At 40.5% G+C, this 17,876-nt stretch overlaps 1 protein-coding gene across 1 annotated transcript in view; it reads left to right on the top strand.

Annotated features, from left to right (window-relative positions):
- Nucleotides 1-405: 405 nt before the first annotated feature.
- dock1 (dedicator of cytokinesis 1) overlaps nucleotides 406-17,876 on the top strand; it is a 180,613-nt gene continuing 163,142 nt past the window's right edge. The window contains exon 1 of the mRNA XM_010766495.1: nucleotides 406-603. Within this exon, the coding sequence (XP_010764797.1) occupies nucleotides 561-603 (43 nt within the window). The 5' untranslated portion in view covers nucleotides 406-560. The remainder of the gene's footprint in view (nucleotides 604-17,876) is intronic.

Here is a 17,876-nt window from a genome sequence, read left to right as displayed (position 1 = left end):
TAGTTATGCCGATGACTTTCTTAGGTCACAGGCTTCTCCAACAGTGCAACACAATAACACAGATAAACAGAAGAATATAGTACAAGTAAATAGTAATATAGTAAATACAAAAGAAAAATAGTTTAAAAAAGTGAAATAGTGCAATAAGAGTATAATGCAAGTTATTGGAATGATATATTAGATAAATAGATACATAATTACTAAGTAGATGAATGTTATGGATGTAGCAGATTAATGTTATGGATGTGGATCTTAATGCTCACCTACATAAAGTTAATGTATCATACGTATACAACTTTTAATCAGTCTTGTAGCAGTTTCCGCCTCAGTATAAACAACAGCGGGAGTTTAGCCGGACGGACTCTGTATGGAGGCTGAAAGTTGTGTGTTCCCTTCCTCCCCCTTGCGGAGCGTCCTGTCACTGGTTGAAAATGGCTGCTCGGAGTGGCTCCCCAAAGCTCAGAGAAAACTGAAAAAAGTCCTGATAAATAACAACTGGTCACTGTTGGACCTTTTTCTAACAGGCTACACGACAACTCGGGAAAACCTCGACACGGAGAATGTCTCGCTGGGTGCCCACTAAGAAGGAAAAGTATGGAGTTGGTACGTAAGAAAACTTGCATGCTCCATCGTTAGCTCGTCCTAGCTCTCTGCTCTCAGATTGCACAAGTTTGGGAAGGATTGTGATTAGAAAGCGAGTGGTTGTTTTTGTTTCTCGTGTGGCTGTACACGGGATTTGTGTGGTCAAATTTGCCTTAACTGTGCGAATGCAAAGTTTAAGTGTCGGTTATTTCCCTGCTAGTTTTGCACGAAACGCAAAACAAGGAATGTCTATTGTGAAAAAGAGCTCTGCGTGTGGATTGGGAATTGTTAGAGGCGCGCCTAGTTGTAGCTCTGTTTCCTGTGTAATGGGGCCTCCGCTACAAACTAACTAGCTAGTAACAGGCTACGCACAACTTGTATGTGTTTAGTTGTTTTGTTGTTTGTGTTTACGTCTCAGTCTTCTACGCGGGAAAAACTTTTGTTTTGTGGGTATTTATTGTCATTCCTCAAAGGATTTGAAACCAGGCACCATTGGTTGAGAGCACTCTCCCGTTTAACTTCCACTTTCTCCTGTGGGGCATTATTCAGCAACACTAAACATATATCATCACAAAGCAGCTTGTATTACTGACGTTACTTTAGAAAATGCTACAGGGGCATTATGTAATGTGTTGCAGCTGTAGAACCGACATGGATATTGTTAATAGCCTATTTACTTGTGTTTTAATCACTTATCTTACTCTCAGTTTGAACAATACAGTTATATAATCTGTTTCTGCACTATGAGTAAGTACTTTCCTGCAGACGCTGATAACCATTTTATTTGAACAACTTAATTCAAAATAATGTGAATGAAACTGCAGTGTTTATTTTTTATGAAAATAAAAGGACTCTGTAACTACTATTTGCATTAGATTTTATTTTTGAATACATTCCCATAACTGTTTGCACAGCAGATCACACACGCTTGTAATTACGTTTTTTGTATTTCTCTTGTTCAGAAAAGATGTATCGTATAAAGACAACTTAAATTAAGGCCAGAAAAACATTTAAAAAGATGATATATCGGAATTTTCTTTGTTTGTTTAACATAGTGTGAAATATGACAATAATTTAGTTTAACAAGATAGCTGTGCTTGAAATAATATCATCATCCATTCAGATTGTTCTGGGTAGCTCCTGAAACATCCTGGTCCTGCACAGTAACCACATCAAATTGCATGTTTTTTCCCCGGAAGAGTTTGGTTTTGGACAGTGTTGGTTATTTCTAATGTGCGCTATGTACCCCGCCACATGCATACTGAGTCCCTTTTAGCTTTCTCCATTAGTGGGAGCGAGGGCTTGCAGCTGTGTGAGGGATGCTGATGCTGTTTGATGGATGAGTTCAGCAGGTTACACCAAAGCTCATCTCGCTCTGCAGCTTCCAAATGAGCTCCGTGCTTTTCAGTCCATTCCACGCTGTATGAGCCTGCTGTCAATTTGTCTTGAGCAGATATGGCTGTAACTAACAAATATTTCCATTATCGATTATTCCGCTGGTTATTTTCTAGATTTAACAGTTCTGGTTTGAATTAAGTGCGTGTGAGACTTCTTTACAATAATGATTGCTTGGGTATTTTCTCAAATAAGTGGAAGGTCTTGACAAATCTTAAGTTCCCACTGAACTCAATAGAGGATGAGTCATAGTGGAAAGAGAGGCAGCTGCCACATCACTGCTGCAAAGGATTGATGGCAGTGCACAGCCATTACAGTTTTAATACTTCATTTGTAGACCAAGTTGCACTAATGAGCACTTTGTGTTAGCCCTCGTTAGTTGGCAGTACTCACTATGAACCTGTTCTTGTTTCAGCAAAACTTTAGTCACACCATTTACTACTCTCATAATGGCCCCATGGCTTTATTAGTGTATGTAGGAAAAGCGTCCCCTTTAGACTTTTCACAGCGGTATTAATAATAAATGCTACTGTCTTCTTCCATAGAGCAGAGCAGTGATAATAAAGAACTTTGTTATCATAGCAGCAGATTCATATTACAGCACTTTGATGATTGGGGAAGCAAGGCTTTGCACAGTAGCTAGATCTACCAAAGCAAGCAATATTGGAAATTGAACCATAATAGATTTGTGTCACAGTAATAACTGCAGAAAAAAATATGAATGCATAAAATATTCATGGCTTCTTTTTCCTGGCTGCTTGTGTAGTTATCTGATGGCCCTTATGTCTGGCAACCAAAGGCCTCACCAGCTCATTATATTCAGCTCTCTCTGTGAACCCAAATGATTGGTTGTGGTTAGAATTGGATAGTGAAATATTTTACAGTCATCTTATATACTCTGTAGTCTATAAACTGGAGAAGTTTGAACTCAATTATTAAACATTGTTGGAAAATCCCTAATTGTTTCAGCAATGATGATAATGTAACCAAATCTGTGTTTCCTAGTCTTCAAAGCTGTGTTTTTTTGTAATTTGTGGCATCATTCTTAGGATCTTCTACAATAAAATGAACGCTTAAAGGTGGGGTAGGTAAGTTTGAGAAACCGGCTCGAGATACACTTTTTGTTATATTCCATGGAATGCTCTTAACATCCCGATAGCAATGAATATCTTAAGTGCTTTGACAAAAAATCTATAAAAACATTTAATCTGTGGAAGCCATAGTGCTGTAAAAAGCACGACCAATCATTCTAGCGCACTCGAGCTGGTTTCTCCAAAATTACCTACCCCACCTTTAAGGCCCGTTCGGCTATCATATCCATCACATAATTGCCTTTTTCTATGTTTTTCTTTGAAATCCTTTTCGACCACCAATATCCATCTAAACTCATTATGAATGTCATGATATTTGATTTCATCAACATTGCCACACCCTAGCTGTAGTGAGTAATGACAACTCTGTACTTCCCTGTTCTAACAGCAGTAGGGCAATTCAACTAGTTTGAGTATTTCTATACTGCTTTTAACTTCTACTAAAATACATTTTTAAGGCAGATATACCTTTTACTTTACCATTGACTTCATTTCGAGGCTCAATGGCTACAACAGTATGACTAATATTACCCATGACTCTTTAAGGACTTCTTCTGTACTTCTAAAGGTTGAGGCTTATTTTGCCTTTGCTATAACACTGCAAAAGATGGATAGGAGAGGAAAAGATAGGAAACAAAATGCAACAATGACATAAAAAAATGGGCCGCTGCAATGGCACCAGTTTTATTGCCATTTTTACCTATGTTAAGGATCTGATTCTTCCATCACTGGGCTATACAGGCATCGGTTTGTGTTGTAAGACTTGTTCCCACTGAATAAGGTTTGGTATGTTTGCAGCTTGACTTGATTTTGGAAACTCATGTTCTTAATGCGTCTAGAATCCTCCTCATCCCACCAGAGGCAACACACATTATTGCTTTTTACATTGTTTCTCAGGATAATTGTTACCCTGAGGCATTAGCTCTACTTCCTTCTCCAAACAATGTCTTCACTTCCACTGGCATGTTCAGAATGCTGCCAATCAGACCGCAGTCAACTCCGCTGATCTGCTGAATTGTCGGAATGAATTGGCATTCATGAGGCAGTCGCACAAAAATAGAATTATTGACTCACTGGAAGTTAAGGTTTTTCAGGCTCAGGGCCTTTCCTCAATCTTTGACCCCTTATCATATCATAAAAGTGGAGTGAGGCAATCTATTAATCAAATAAATATTAATATCAGTCTTAACCTATAGCTAATTTTACTACACCGTTCTTTTCTCGTGAAATCACAACCGGCAATAATAAAATGGAACAGGAAGTAGTTATTTTCGTCTCATCTCAAACCTGAGAAACGTTTTTCAGTCATCTTCCACTTCAGTGATGAACTAACCAGAATTTTTTTTAATTTTAATGTCAAGTGTTGTTTCATTAATTCAGTTTCATCAGGATGTTTCTGTTCCTTAAGAGTGACCTCAGAGGCTTTTGCTTCTAGAAAATAAAACCAGGAAACACTAAGCAACAGGGCTATTATCTGTATCTACACATTGCTTTAGTGACTTTAAATAATCCTTGTGAGATGTGCTGTCATGACAAATGTTTTCCAGCTCTATGGGTTTCATAATACCATATCAGAACATAGAAAAAGTTCACTAGTACAAAATCCAGTCAATTTGTTTTTCTGTCCTGGCTTGCAGTTGCAGGTTTAGTCGGTAAGGACATGCTGCTTCCTGTAGGTCATGTCACAGCTTATCTAAGGCGACAATTGGACACACACATACACACAAGCTTTAAATGTGACACTCTCTGGTGTGGCTATGATTCATATTTTAAACTGGTGTGTGGCAGACTGCAGGCCAATAGGACTGACAACCCTTGACAGCTCTCATTTGGAACATGTTAGCGGTGAGTGACACATTCGGAGCAGAAAATAGAGACGACTGAAGCCGTAAGTAATTTGTGAAGCCCCCGCCCTGCACCTAAACAAAAACCATCTCCCACCCACAACTGCAGTAAGCTCACAAATATGGTTGCAATTAAAACACAGTCTCGGTTACTACATAAATTCTAACCATGTGTTTAAAACACCCTGCCTCGTATTTTACACAGATCTTATTGCCTTGGCTGAAGCTATTTGCTGTACAATTTGAGAGGGTGGACTTTGTGTCATTCCCTTTTATCAGATTACTTCTTGGTTTAATATGCTAGGATTTCCTTTTATTACATTTAATTGAGAACAGGTCTCGCGTCTGCTTGAAGAACAATGTATATGAAAGGGGGAAAAGTGTGGCTCTTGTCATCGCCTTACTCCCTGCCAGATATCGTAGCTATTCATTCTGACATAACCAAGCATTCTACAATATTAACTACAGAGTTGAGTTTTAGAGAAAGAAGGCACCTGATTTCTGTCTCCATACGCTTAAAGTTGTTCCAAGAAAAGAAGCTGAGTTGACAAAATTGGAGTGCTTTTACTACCGTGAAATATAGAAGCTGGTTTAATAGCAAGGAGCCAGCAGAAGAAGGGAGCTGCTGTGGAGGGTAACAGAAGAATGGGGATTTTGTCTTGTCGGGAGGAAAACAGTTTCATCTTTGTTTGGTCTCGTAAAGCCAGTTGGTGTTTATGATCAGCCACCTCTGCTCATAAATAAAACAGCACATTGCTAGTCTTTTGCGGCAGAGGGACGTGATCAAATTAAAGCATGCGCAGAACCACATTACTATTTGTCACGCACATACTTCCTTTGGTTTGGTGACCAATAAGTGTTTTTATTTAGCACTCACTGTGAGACTCTTGAGCGATCACCTGGCGCCTGAGAGCTAAGCTAACACTATTATTTCCAATTTATGAGTTTGTGCATCATGGCGTTGGATTGTTTGTTTTTGCCTGTGTGCAGAATACTGCATACAACCTCCACCTGGGAACTCATTCTGCTCTAGTTTTCCCCCACATTTAACTGTGCTGCACTTATTGAGCGGCAAGTCAACACTACATCTTCCCCTTTCTTTTAGCCAGCTCTGCATTATCTGTAAAACTTGACTTGTGACTTTGGAGTCATAGCAGCGGTGCTAAGGCACGTGGGCCCAGCACAATGTGAGCGCGGAGCGCGTGCGAAGTGCGCCCCGCCAATTTGTTTCTATGTGTCTGCCAGCTCAAGAAAGGCTCTTGAGGCCTAGTACCAGGGCCGGTTCTTGCCAATTTGCTGCCCTACGCGAGATTTTATAAAGAATAAATGAAAAATCTCTACAAAGAAAAATACACTACAAAAACAGAAACGTATTGACATACGTTAAAAATGGCTTCAAATGTATTCAGTATTGAACATGTTTTAATTGGGGGGTGGACATCTCATCCTCTAGGGGGGTCCGGGGGTATGTCACCCCAGGAAGAGTTTTTTTTGCACTTTATGTAGGGGGTACAACTCTAAACACCCATATGAAAAAGATCGGTTTCATAATCAAATAAGTATGTGAACATAACCAACAACCTACCATAGCCAATAACAAATAAATGTGACTTATTTTATTTTTGTTGTTCATTTATATCTTATTTTACCAGTTAACATTTATTTATTTATGCATATTTTTGGTTTACTGTCCTATAGTATACATTTGAATGATTTCAAACCTGTTTTTATTTATCCTAATAATTATAAAGGAGTGCCTTGGAAATATGTGTTTACATAATTTGTAAACACATATTTGTCTGAGACCCACTGATACAACTTAGACTAAAATTAACTATCTAAATACTCAGTCATTTACCTCACTGAGCCTCTCAGTCTGACAGGAGAGCTCTCCTCCACCCTGGTTTTAGAAACATCTACTTCTTATATCCGTTAGCGCAGCTAGCACCAGATTCTAATAACAACAGCGCCGGTACCGGTGCGCCCTCTCTCTCTCTCTCCCTCGCTTGCTCTCTCGCTCCCACACTCACACTTTGGCTGTGAGCTGCGGGCGCCTGATAAGCCAACATCCCCCACTTTCATCACTTACAGCGCCTATGTCAAAAATCGGCAATGTCTCAAGATTTAGCAAAAATACACCTTTTATTGAACATGCAGTAACACAAATACTTCAAATCCACATAACAAACAATCAAAAACGAAAAAGGGTCGCCACTTATTATTATTTTAATTAATAAAAAATAAAAAAATGCTGCTGCCACCGCTATTTGTATATGAGGGGAACACTGCGGTCACTTGTGGTGTGAATTAGCTCACAGTTTGAGATAGCTGTGTGCTAGTAATTCTTACATTGATTGGCTATTGTAAAATGTCCCTTAATGGCTTACTTTTGGTATTTGTTATCGTATAAGTAAATTAAGCTTTGAAAGCAAAATTATTTAGTTACAATTTTAACGATCACATTGTTGTGGCGAGGGACTGACACTTATAAGCGGTATTTGCAGTTTATTTTCACTTTTACTTGTTTCCAAAATGTTGTCTTCATGTCATTGCTCTTTTCTTTCTTTTTTCTGCCATTGAAACTGGTGACTTTCAGAAGAACTACGCTATTGCGTTACCCTCTCTGGTGCACCAAACATTGATGGGTGATGGAAAACGCATCACAAACTGTGTTTTATATTCTTTCGTGAATGTCGCCACAGACACCCAGTTTGTAATTCTGCCTGCAAAATGCAAGGGCTTCCATCAGTTGTCATCAGATAGTGACTTAACATACCTTTTTATGTAAATGAAAACCTTTAAAACAATATTTGTAATGTATTGATGATATACTCTGTAAGTATTCATTAGCCTCTAAGTATAAGAGAAAACTTTGCCCATCATCTTCCTCTTCTCTCTTTGGAGGTCAGTACGACTTTGCTGTTCATTTTGAAAGAGAATCATATATTAACTATGGGCCACGCTGCTTGGTGAAGCAATTCTAATAGTACAGCTCCCGATGGCTTGCTGTGAGATGGTAGCTAAGACAAATGACAGCTGGCCTATTTTAATCAGTGCATAAGTGGTTCCAGAGTATTCCTTTTTGGCTCCCCACCACTGAAACAAAGCTGGAACACTTCTGTATCTTGTTTTGAGTGACGCTGTGATCAGAAAGGTTGACATGGAAGGAGCATGAAGCGGATACACAGCTGGAAATTTGATTTATAATTACAATGCAGTTCACCCAGTATTTGCAACCATATTTGTTTACTAAGCCAACGTGTGTAACCTTTTGACAACAAAACAACGAGCTGCTTCAGTGACAAAGAAAAAATTCAATCTCGAGAGTGCTAAACATTTAATGTCATGACTCATGAATCAGAAATGATTCAACACCCTGTGTAATCATTTTGTGTAGCCTTTGTAAGGACCTTTTGTCCTCATTCTTGATCTCGGCTGTTTTTGTCGTAGGATACAGAATAATGAGTTACAGGCAGCAATCGGTTATTTTGACCTAAAGTACTCCTAAGAGCACACTTTACCCTACTTAATGGTTGCTCAGTAAATGCAATTGGTTGCCTTTGGTGGTAGAAGATGACAGAATTTGACTTGAAAAGCAAGTTAAAGGTGACACACGTAGGGATGAACGTGCGTGGACCTCAATGACAATTGCAATGTGCCGTGACGGTCTTTCTGGGCAGTTTGTCAAAGGCAGCGAGACATGGAGAAGAAAGGACACACACATATGGGTTGATCATGTATGATGAGCGCGATTGGCTGGGCTACACAGGCAGGAGGTCTCCAGTACCCTCCCTGAGTATTGATTGCAGACGTGCCAAGCAGCCTGTGCATTGTCTGAAAGGAGTCCTGCTGTGCTGCTTCTGCTAGCCTGACAGATGGCTAATGGTGTGTAACATGTCAATGTGAAACAAAGGTTACTGATGCAGACATGGCTTATTACATAATTTAGAGTCGGCAGGATGAAATTGATATAAAAGAACCTTTTATCTGCCACATTTGATCAGGCAGGCTATTGACGTGGTTGTAACAAGTCGTTGGTTCATAGTCTTAAACAGATTAGGTTAACACCTGACTACTTTCATCAAAAGACATCAACAATGAACTATGTGTGTTGATGACTACTGGCAGGAATATGAAATCTCTACAGGCTTATTAAAAATAAAACACTTATACTTTATGACAAAGTAAAACATTTCTTTATTATGGTTGCATGGGAAAATTACTTTTGATAAAAAAAAAAAACGGTTTTAATGTATCATCCCTATGGATTGCTATTAATTTATAATTTGTCCCCCTGCTTACAAGCTATCATCTACTTTTAGTTGTACTTTTAAAATACTCTCCCACAAAAGCATTGATTTCCTTAGATTAGACTTTTCTTCATAGGAGACACTGTATTAAGAGAATGGTCAGCACAACTGCTTTATGGAAACACGGTTTAACATAGAGGATAAAAACTAAAGGGAAGAATTGGCAGAGAGTGTAAGGCTGTAAACCCACTCTGTGTTTAGTATTCGTAGCATCTTCTAGCTGACCACTGGTGGAGGCTTTATTCTAGCAGAGTGATGAGCTTGCAGCTGAGCTGTAGCTGTGCCAGGACCTCCTGTCTGTCTCTGTGGGTCAAGTATGGGCTAAAAGAACAGGCTCCCTGGGAAAACTCACTTCCCAGGTACCTCAGAAGACTAGCTGTAGGCGGTTGGCAGGTATGTCTTGGGTTGTATGCAGAGTTAAAGTCGAGTGCCAACAGCATCAACTTACAAGCTGTTATTAAAGTCCCATGAGCTAGAAGATATTCTCCACTGAAATGATTTATTGTGCCCGAGTTAACTTGCTCAGAGTTATGTTTTCCAGTCATTATACTCTATTGGTTTTGGGTCTTCTTATCCCACATGTTGAAATACTTGCCTAGCAGAAATCATAGTGCTCAACAGCTATGGGGCTATTCAGTTTATAGAAATGTCAGCATTAATATCATCTGCAGCCCATTAATGTTGCATGTGTCACTTCTAAAATGTCCCATGGGTTGTTTTGGGGACTCGTAATGGAGATGTCAGTCATTGATTGTGGTCGCAGTCGGGCTTGGGATTGCCACGTGCGGCAAGAGACAGCCTTTCAGTACGCCTGGCATTTGATGAAATGGCCTTTTGTGAGTGTGTGTGTGTGTCTCTGTGTGTGAGTGTGTGTGTCTGGCTAAATACATGATAAAGTCAGAGCGATGCAGCTCAGATGTTGGTGTTCCCTGCAGGCAGTTTCAGATTTCAGTGAGTGGCAGCTCTGCTCTGTGATCAACCTTTAGGGATCTAGATGAAGTCGTCTCACTGTGGTAGCTGACACCTCAGTTTCCTTGAGAAACAAAAAAGAAAAGACCGAGATTCTGGGAACATGGAAAGAATTTTCATTGGGCTATCGAGTTTTCTACCTGAGCTTTAAGACTTACACTTTCTTCAGTATTTGCTTTAGTATGTTGATATGACTAGGTATTAACTTAATTAACAACTAGTCTGCTGATTACTAATCTATAAAACTTCAGATAATTGTAGATAATTGCAATCACAGTTCCCTAAAGCAATGACTAAAATGATTTACATATTTCTTATACCGGTAGATATTATTTTAGCTCTCCTGAAATTGCATAACAATTCAACACCAGCTTATGAACAGTTTATACCGTCATTTATACAGTCCAGCTGATGAAGAGCAATTTGTTTTTGTTACAATAGTCACATTTGTGGTGCAATAATTGTTCACAGACTTACTTTGAGCTTCATAAGTGATAATAGTGATGTAAGGGTTCTAGTAAACTTAATCAAAATATATGAAATGCTTTGAAAGGATGTTGAATAAGCAGTTGGGCGCAAATGTCAATACACTTGCTGTGGTTAATTTCTCAGAAATCCTGATATTTCTCATTACAAAGAACAGTAGCCACTAACAATTATAAACTCTTTGTTCTGTAAAAAAACACACCAAATTTAGACCATGATTCCAGCCCGAACATCTGAAAAGGTAAGCCTTTGAGTGCATAATCAGAACAGTCATGCTTTTTGCAGCTCTCAGAAGTAAGAGTTAAAGGTCACATGTCATGCTTTTCCGGTTATTACCCGTCCCCTTGTGTGTAATGAAGGTTTTTATGCATGTAAACGGTCTGCAGAGTACACCCTGTAGCGAGTAAAACTCTAACACAGAAAATACCTCCCCAAAACGCCTCGTTGGAGATACGTCATCATCCATTTGTGACTTCCGGGTACGAGATTACGTAAGCACGTACCCGGAACTAAATGGACCAATCCGTGGAGCCGTTACGTTACGTCCGCGGAGCCGTTACGTTAAACCCCCTCTGATTGGTCCAAATTGACCAATCCACGGACTTTTCTCACACAGTGCATGCAGCTCTGCTGATCTCTCCTCCCTGGCTGCAGGCTGATAACAGACAGTTGGGATCGCGGCAAAGTTCTCTCTGCAGACCCATTCTCACAGCGTTTATCAACCTTTTTCTTACTCAATATCAAGCCACACTTATAGTTTTTACTTCGGCTGTGAGTTTGTGTGTGCTCAGGATGAGTTTGGCTGTGTATCGCTAAACAAGGTAACAACACCTCCACGGAGCTCAGCGCGATTCACAACGTCCCGACCAATCAGAGCACACTGTTCTCACAGGGAGGGTGGAGGCTGGAGCTATTGGAGCTACAACGAGCCGTTAAAGGCAGAGATTGAAATTCAGTGAATACACGTAGTTTACAGAGATGCTGTATGAGAAACCAATGTGAGTTTGGAAAATTGCACAATGTAAATCTATTCTAGTAGACCTCAACAATGGAATTATGATCAGTGGAAATGGCCATGACATGGGACCTTTAAGGCAACACATCTGTTTAAATGATACCCATTTCCATTACACTTTAGAATAGTGTCATTTAAATTGTTTATCGCCTTGGGTGTGCACATTTGATGATTTGTCGTAAGGGTGGGAGTAGATAAAAGCAATGTTGTTCAAGTTCCAAAGGTTGACCTTGTGGAGAGCAGGAATTATACATCAACCATACACCATCTCATTAAGGGATACCGAGTAAGCGCATTACACAAATCCAGGGGCGGACTGGGACTACAAATCAGCCCGGGACTCTCGACCGGCCCACTTCGGTACCGCCGGCCCACCGCAAGTAAATACCGAAGTGAAACGCAGCCATGGGCCCCGTCTCAGGTCGGTTAAATGAAAACCTTGCGTCCCTCACTTGCGTTGTTTCCCTGCGTCTAGTCCCTCCCACCAGGGAAGCATGGAGAGACGCAAGGAAACCACGAGAAGCAGGGAAATGAGTTTTAAGAGCAATGGGACGTCCTTTCCTCTGGAGCGTCACGTGAAGCGACGTCCATTTGTGATGACGCCGCACAGCTGACCCCCCGCCCCCCCCGTTTCTGTTAGTACACATTTACTGACATATACATTTATATCATCTGTTGTAGACCCAAATAAATAAAATGAAATAAGAGCTCATTCTCAAAAAAGATAAACACCATTCTTAAAATGTAAATGAAAACGAATGAAAAAAGCGATTATGAAAATGTTTCCAATAAAATAATTTTTGACCACTTTGTTGTTCAGATATGTCACATATTTGTAACTAAATGATACATTAACTTAAACAAAACACAGTATAGACTGAGAAGTCACTCTCCTGAGGTTCATGTATCTTCTTCACTCCGCTGGGAAACGGCTCTCATGTCAAGAAGCGTCAGATCAGTGCATGCGCTGCATCGTACAATCAGTGAGCGATACACAGTAAGGGGGCGGGGCGAGTATCTGAGGATTTCATCGGAGGATGGTCTGGTGGTTCCTTGGTTATCGCTCCTCCATTATCGCTCCTCGCTCCTCGATCCTCGATCCTCGATCCTCGGTCCTCTGCAGAAATAAGAGCCATGGGACGGTACTCAAGATGGCGCAGACAAATCAACTTCCGGTGAGACTGAGGACAGAGGAGCGAGAAAATTAAAATAGTCGACCTGAAACGCAGCCATAGAGTGGTGAAGTGACGCATCCTAAAACCCGGAAGTAAGCTGCGCATGGCTTCCCTGACAAAAAAGCAATGGGATTTCTCCATAGGATTTTGGAAAATAGCTGGAAATAAGGTCTGTGGAAAACGAACCTGTTAGATAAATGCACGTTTTGTTCAGCCGGATAATATCCACATTGCTACCCTACTTTTATAATTTTCTAATCATAAATCTAATCTATAGATTTATGATCGATAGATTTATGATTAGCATAAATACGTTCATGATGGCTCATGTCAGACCTAAGTCATTTTCAATGTGAGCCACCGTGCCGACTTAATTCATTTTTAATTGTTACTTGGCTGTGGGTGCCCTGTCATGATAAGTGTTCAGGGTTTCCCACACATAGAATATACTTGGGCGGGCCAGGTATATTAACGGCCGCCCAAGTATATTTTGCGGATTTAAAAATAAATAAATAATGTTATTCGTCCGTGACCACGACGCCATCTGTGATCGATTAATTTGTGGACAATGATCCCTTGCTCTACGCCTCCTGTACCCAGTCCCGTATTGGCCATCGGGAGGACCGGGGGATTTCCCGATGGCCTGGCCTGTTAAGTGGCCGGCCTCACACAGGGTGACTGGCTGTCTACATGATGTGGCCTGCCGACATGGCCACTGCCATACAGATCATAAATCAAAGCCCTTGATTGGTCTCTGTGTGTCATTCAAGCTCGGGATAACCTCAGCTCGGGTGAGGTTAAGGACTCTCTGAGTTTTTAGATAGTTAACTTAGTCTAAGTTCTCAGTGGGTCTCAAACGGTTTGGTCACCATTTATGTAAACACATATTTCCATTNTGTGTGCCTTGGCAGTTCCGGGTACCGCATGATGTCATGCGTTACCCGGAACCAAATGGACCAATCCGTGGAGCCGTTAAGTTACGTCCGCGGAGCCGTTACGTTAAGTCCCCGCTGATTGGTCCAAATTGACCAATCCACGGACTTCCTCACACACAATCTGCTGATCTCTCCTCCCTGGCTGCAGGCTGATAACAGACAGTTGGGATCGCGGCAAAATTCTCTCTGCAGACCCATTCTCACAGCGTTTAATCAACCTTTTTCTTACTCAATATCAAGCCACACTTATAGTTTTTACTTCGGCTGTGAGTTTGTGTGTGCTCAGGATGAGTTTGGCTGTGTATCGCTAAACAAGGAAACCACACCTCCACGGAGCTCAGCGCGATTCACAACGTCCCGACCAATCAGAGCACACTGTGCTCACAGGGAGGGTGGGGGCTGGAGCTATTGGAGCTACAACGAGCCGTTAAAGGCAGAGAGTGAAATTCAGTCAATACACGTAGTTTACAGAGATGCTGTATGAGAAACCAATGTGAGTTTAGAAAATTGCACAATATAAATCTATTCTAGTAGACCTCAACAATGGAGTTATGATCAGTGGAAATGGCCATGACATGTCTCCTTTAAGAATGTCTCCCCTTGTTATCAAACCACGACAGTCCTTGTGAAACCACAATCAACACCTTTCAGCAGCCACGTAACCTATTGAAAACTGAAATAAATAAATATATAAGGCTCAGAAAACACAGCAACACAAGAACCTGGCCTATAAATATATCATTAGATGCATATTGTTATTTATTTGCTGCAGGCTGAAAATTGTTTTCTGAGAATTCACGTCTGGCCTCTGCTACTCAATTAGGCTGTTAAATGAAACGATTGGCGGGGTAGTGAACTTGCATTTTTACATTCCATTTAATAAGGACATTGTAATATCACCAAAAAATGCATCTGCGCTTGTACGGATGTACGGTTACGACTTCTCTACTGATTACACGTTTGCTTTCTGAAAAGAATGCAATTGGCCTCTGTGAGCCATTCAGCAAGCGCACATATCCAACAGTAATTTATTCGGAAAGGGTTCACAATGCCCTGCGTTTTAAAGGCTCCATGATCATAGTGTTAGCGGCTGGTACTCTATACATGCTTTTATAACAAGTGATCATTTGCAATCACTGGGAGAGCAGTGAGGTGGCTAATTTCCACAGTTTAGGATATTAACGCCAAATAAATTGTTGGATCTTTGTTGTCCCTCGGTTATAAACCAGTTGATCTGGGGGTCAGTGGATTACACTGGAAGGTAATTGCCTTAATCTACTCAAGCAATTGACCACATTTTCGAGGTGTGCATGTTCTAAAGTAGAGAATCAGGCTAATATTAGGAAGTATATTCTTCAGTAAATCAGAGCAAAGAGTTAGCGCTGCAGTGCTCCGTTATCCGTCTTTTGACCGTTCCTCACTGTGCAACAATGCCCTCTCTGGCTTTTCAAATGGTTTGACAGTTTGATGTTGGCAGTTTGAAGCAGTCCGTGACTGGAGGCAACCTTTTTCTAACATTATTACTGATTGTCCTGTCGTTATTCTTTTCTGTTGGACATATCATAATGTTGATGCCGTGCTGCTCTCATCACTGACCGTGCTACTTCTGCTTCAGTAAAACACAGCCTCGGTTTGTGATTATAAATAACAGCATGAAGAACAGGTCGCAGCCATTTCCTGTTGCTTATTTCGCTCTACTTGCACTGCTAAACCATCTGATCGAAGTACTGTGTCATATGTTTGTCATTGAAGTCATATTTCTGGCGCCACCCTGGAGGCTTCAAAGTAAACCTGCTGATTCAGTTGCAGAGTTCTCAAATATTTGAAGGTAATTATGCGCTCATTAGCATGCGTATCACAAGAGATGTAACGAAGGGCAGGAAATAATTAGCCACTTCTTGCTGTGCATAAAGCTAATCTTTGTTGATACTGGCACTTTCTCATGCTGTGTTTTGGGGTAAAGATGGTATTAATACAACCAACAAACGATGCATATGAAAAGAGGCCTAATTTACTGTTTTCGTGATTTTCACATTTGTTGTCGATGAGTCATAGAGAAAGGGATACTGCTATTCATTCCTAACTTCGGGAGATGTTTGTGCACAATGCAGACATACTAAGCAGGCACTGCAGATACTTGTACACTGCCACAAATAACACCAGAGACCCCTGTGTGAGAAACTGTGAGTGAAGAGCTCGGTGCTCCGTAATGAGCTGCGTTCTGCGCTCTCTCCCCGTTGTATTGGGAAGAGGATTTTCAATGAAAGGCCCTGCAGAGGCAATGGAAGCAGAGTTATCGGCCTGCATTAGACGGTACCCTGAGGCCCATGTTGGAGCACGGTGACAGAAAGTTCTGCCAAAAAGGTATTACTGCTGTTGGCATCCAGATCTGGCACGTCATAGTTTTCTTCACCTGCTCCTCCCTTCATTTGATTTCTTCCTTCAGCACTAAACCGTCCCACATCCTCGGCTCTACAAGTTTGAATGTTTGCAGTGTTCTGTTTCTCAGTTTACCTTAAGTTAACAAGAGAGGTATTGTTAATCTTCCTGTAAAGCATCAGTACTTCCTTTTGGCCTACTGGAAAGGCCCTATCTATCGTCATAACGTTTTATCTGAAGTGGCATTTCCTGCTTGTTTCCAGTCAGAGGGAGGAGGAATCTTGTTCTAATAGAGAGAGAAAAAGAGAGAGAGAGAGACAGTCCTGGGGCTTTCCTCTCTCCTAGCTCAGCTGGTGTCGTATTAATTTCAAGTGAATTACAATAGCATTATCTCCACCTTCCAACTGCAAATGAAGCTAAAAGGCTTTAGTGAATATAATTGGTTTAAGAACAAACAGGGTTATTTTGTTGGTATTTCACAATCCTGGGTTCACGGACTGCATTTGCCTCTAAATTAGAACCATCGGGCTCACGTCTTAACGCTTAACCCTCTTATTAAACCCTATTAGGGAGGGACTTGAAATTAATTATTATGTTTCCCCCGTTGTATGTCACCTAGAAAGCCCTTTCCCCATCTGACTGTTAACAACATGCTGTGTCACTGTCTCCCAGTGGACTGAATCACGGTGTATTTTTAATGACATTCTTAGAGAGTTTCATTTATTTTACAGTGATTGAAATGATCGTCTTAGAAATAGAAAACAATTAAAAAGAATGAGAATTATTGTAATTTCCTAGTTCTTGAAATAGCCTAAGCCTCTCTTTAAACAAAATCTGACTCTATTTGAGTGCTATCAACATTATAAGTGTTTAGCTGACAATTTCAATTATTCACCTTTTATCTAGTCAGCTGTGAGAGTGACTTTATTCATACACTTATATCCTGCTAATGGGCTTTGTTCACACTTAACACAATCAATTGGAAGCTTTGACGAAGTTACCCAGAAACCCATATAACGCTGTGTTCAGATCAGAATATATATGGAGAATTTGATTGAAAGCTTTAAGCTCTTAAATATTTAGTTGCTTTGAGTCCACAGACAGTGAGGAGATGCACTAGAAACACCAGCACCCTTTACCCCTTTTATCGTGCCTCTTGGTATGGAATGCCGTTTAATCCAAAATTATGAAATAAAAGTCTCTTTAAATAAATAAATGGGGCATTATGAAATAAAAGTCTCTTGAAATAAATAAATGTGTATTTAAATTTACATTTATATATATTTATTGCCTCATTTATTTATTTCAGAATGTATTTCATAACCGTATTTATTTATATATGTATTTATTTATTTAATTTTGGCTTAAACGGCATTCCATATATGTAAGGATTCCCACACATGTATATTAACGGCCGCCCAAGTATATTTAGTTTTTCTTTTTTTTTTCAAGATTAAAAAAAAAATGTTTTGTCCGTGATCAAGACGCCATCTGCGATTGATTTACTTGTGGACAATGATCCCTCGCTCAACGCCTCCTGTACCCAGTCCTGTACTGGCCATCGGGAGGACCGGGGGGTTTCCCGATGGCCTGGCCTGTTAAGTGGCCTGCCTCACACAGGGTGACTGGCTGTCTACATGATGTGGCCTGCCGACATGGCCACTGTCATACAGATCATAAATCGAAGCCCTTGAT

The sequence above is a fragment of the Notothenia coriiceps genome, unplaced genomic scaffold (genome assembly GCF_000735185.1).
Source record: "Notothenia coriiceps isolate Sejong01 unplaced genomic scaffold, NC01 NC01_scaffold00003340, whole genome shotgun sequence".
NCBI classification, from domain to species: Eukaryota; Metazoa; Chordata; class Actinopteri; order Perciformes; family Nototheniidae; genus Notothenia; species Notothenia coriiceps.
The sequence above is the reverse complement of the archived record's forward strand: the minus strand, read 5'-3'. Positions and strand labels throughout refer to the sequence as shown.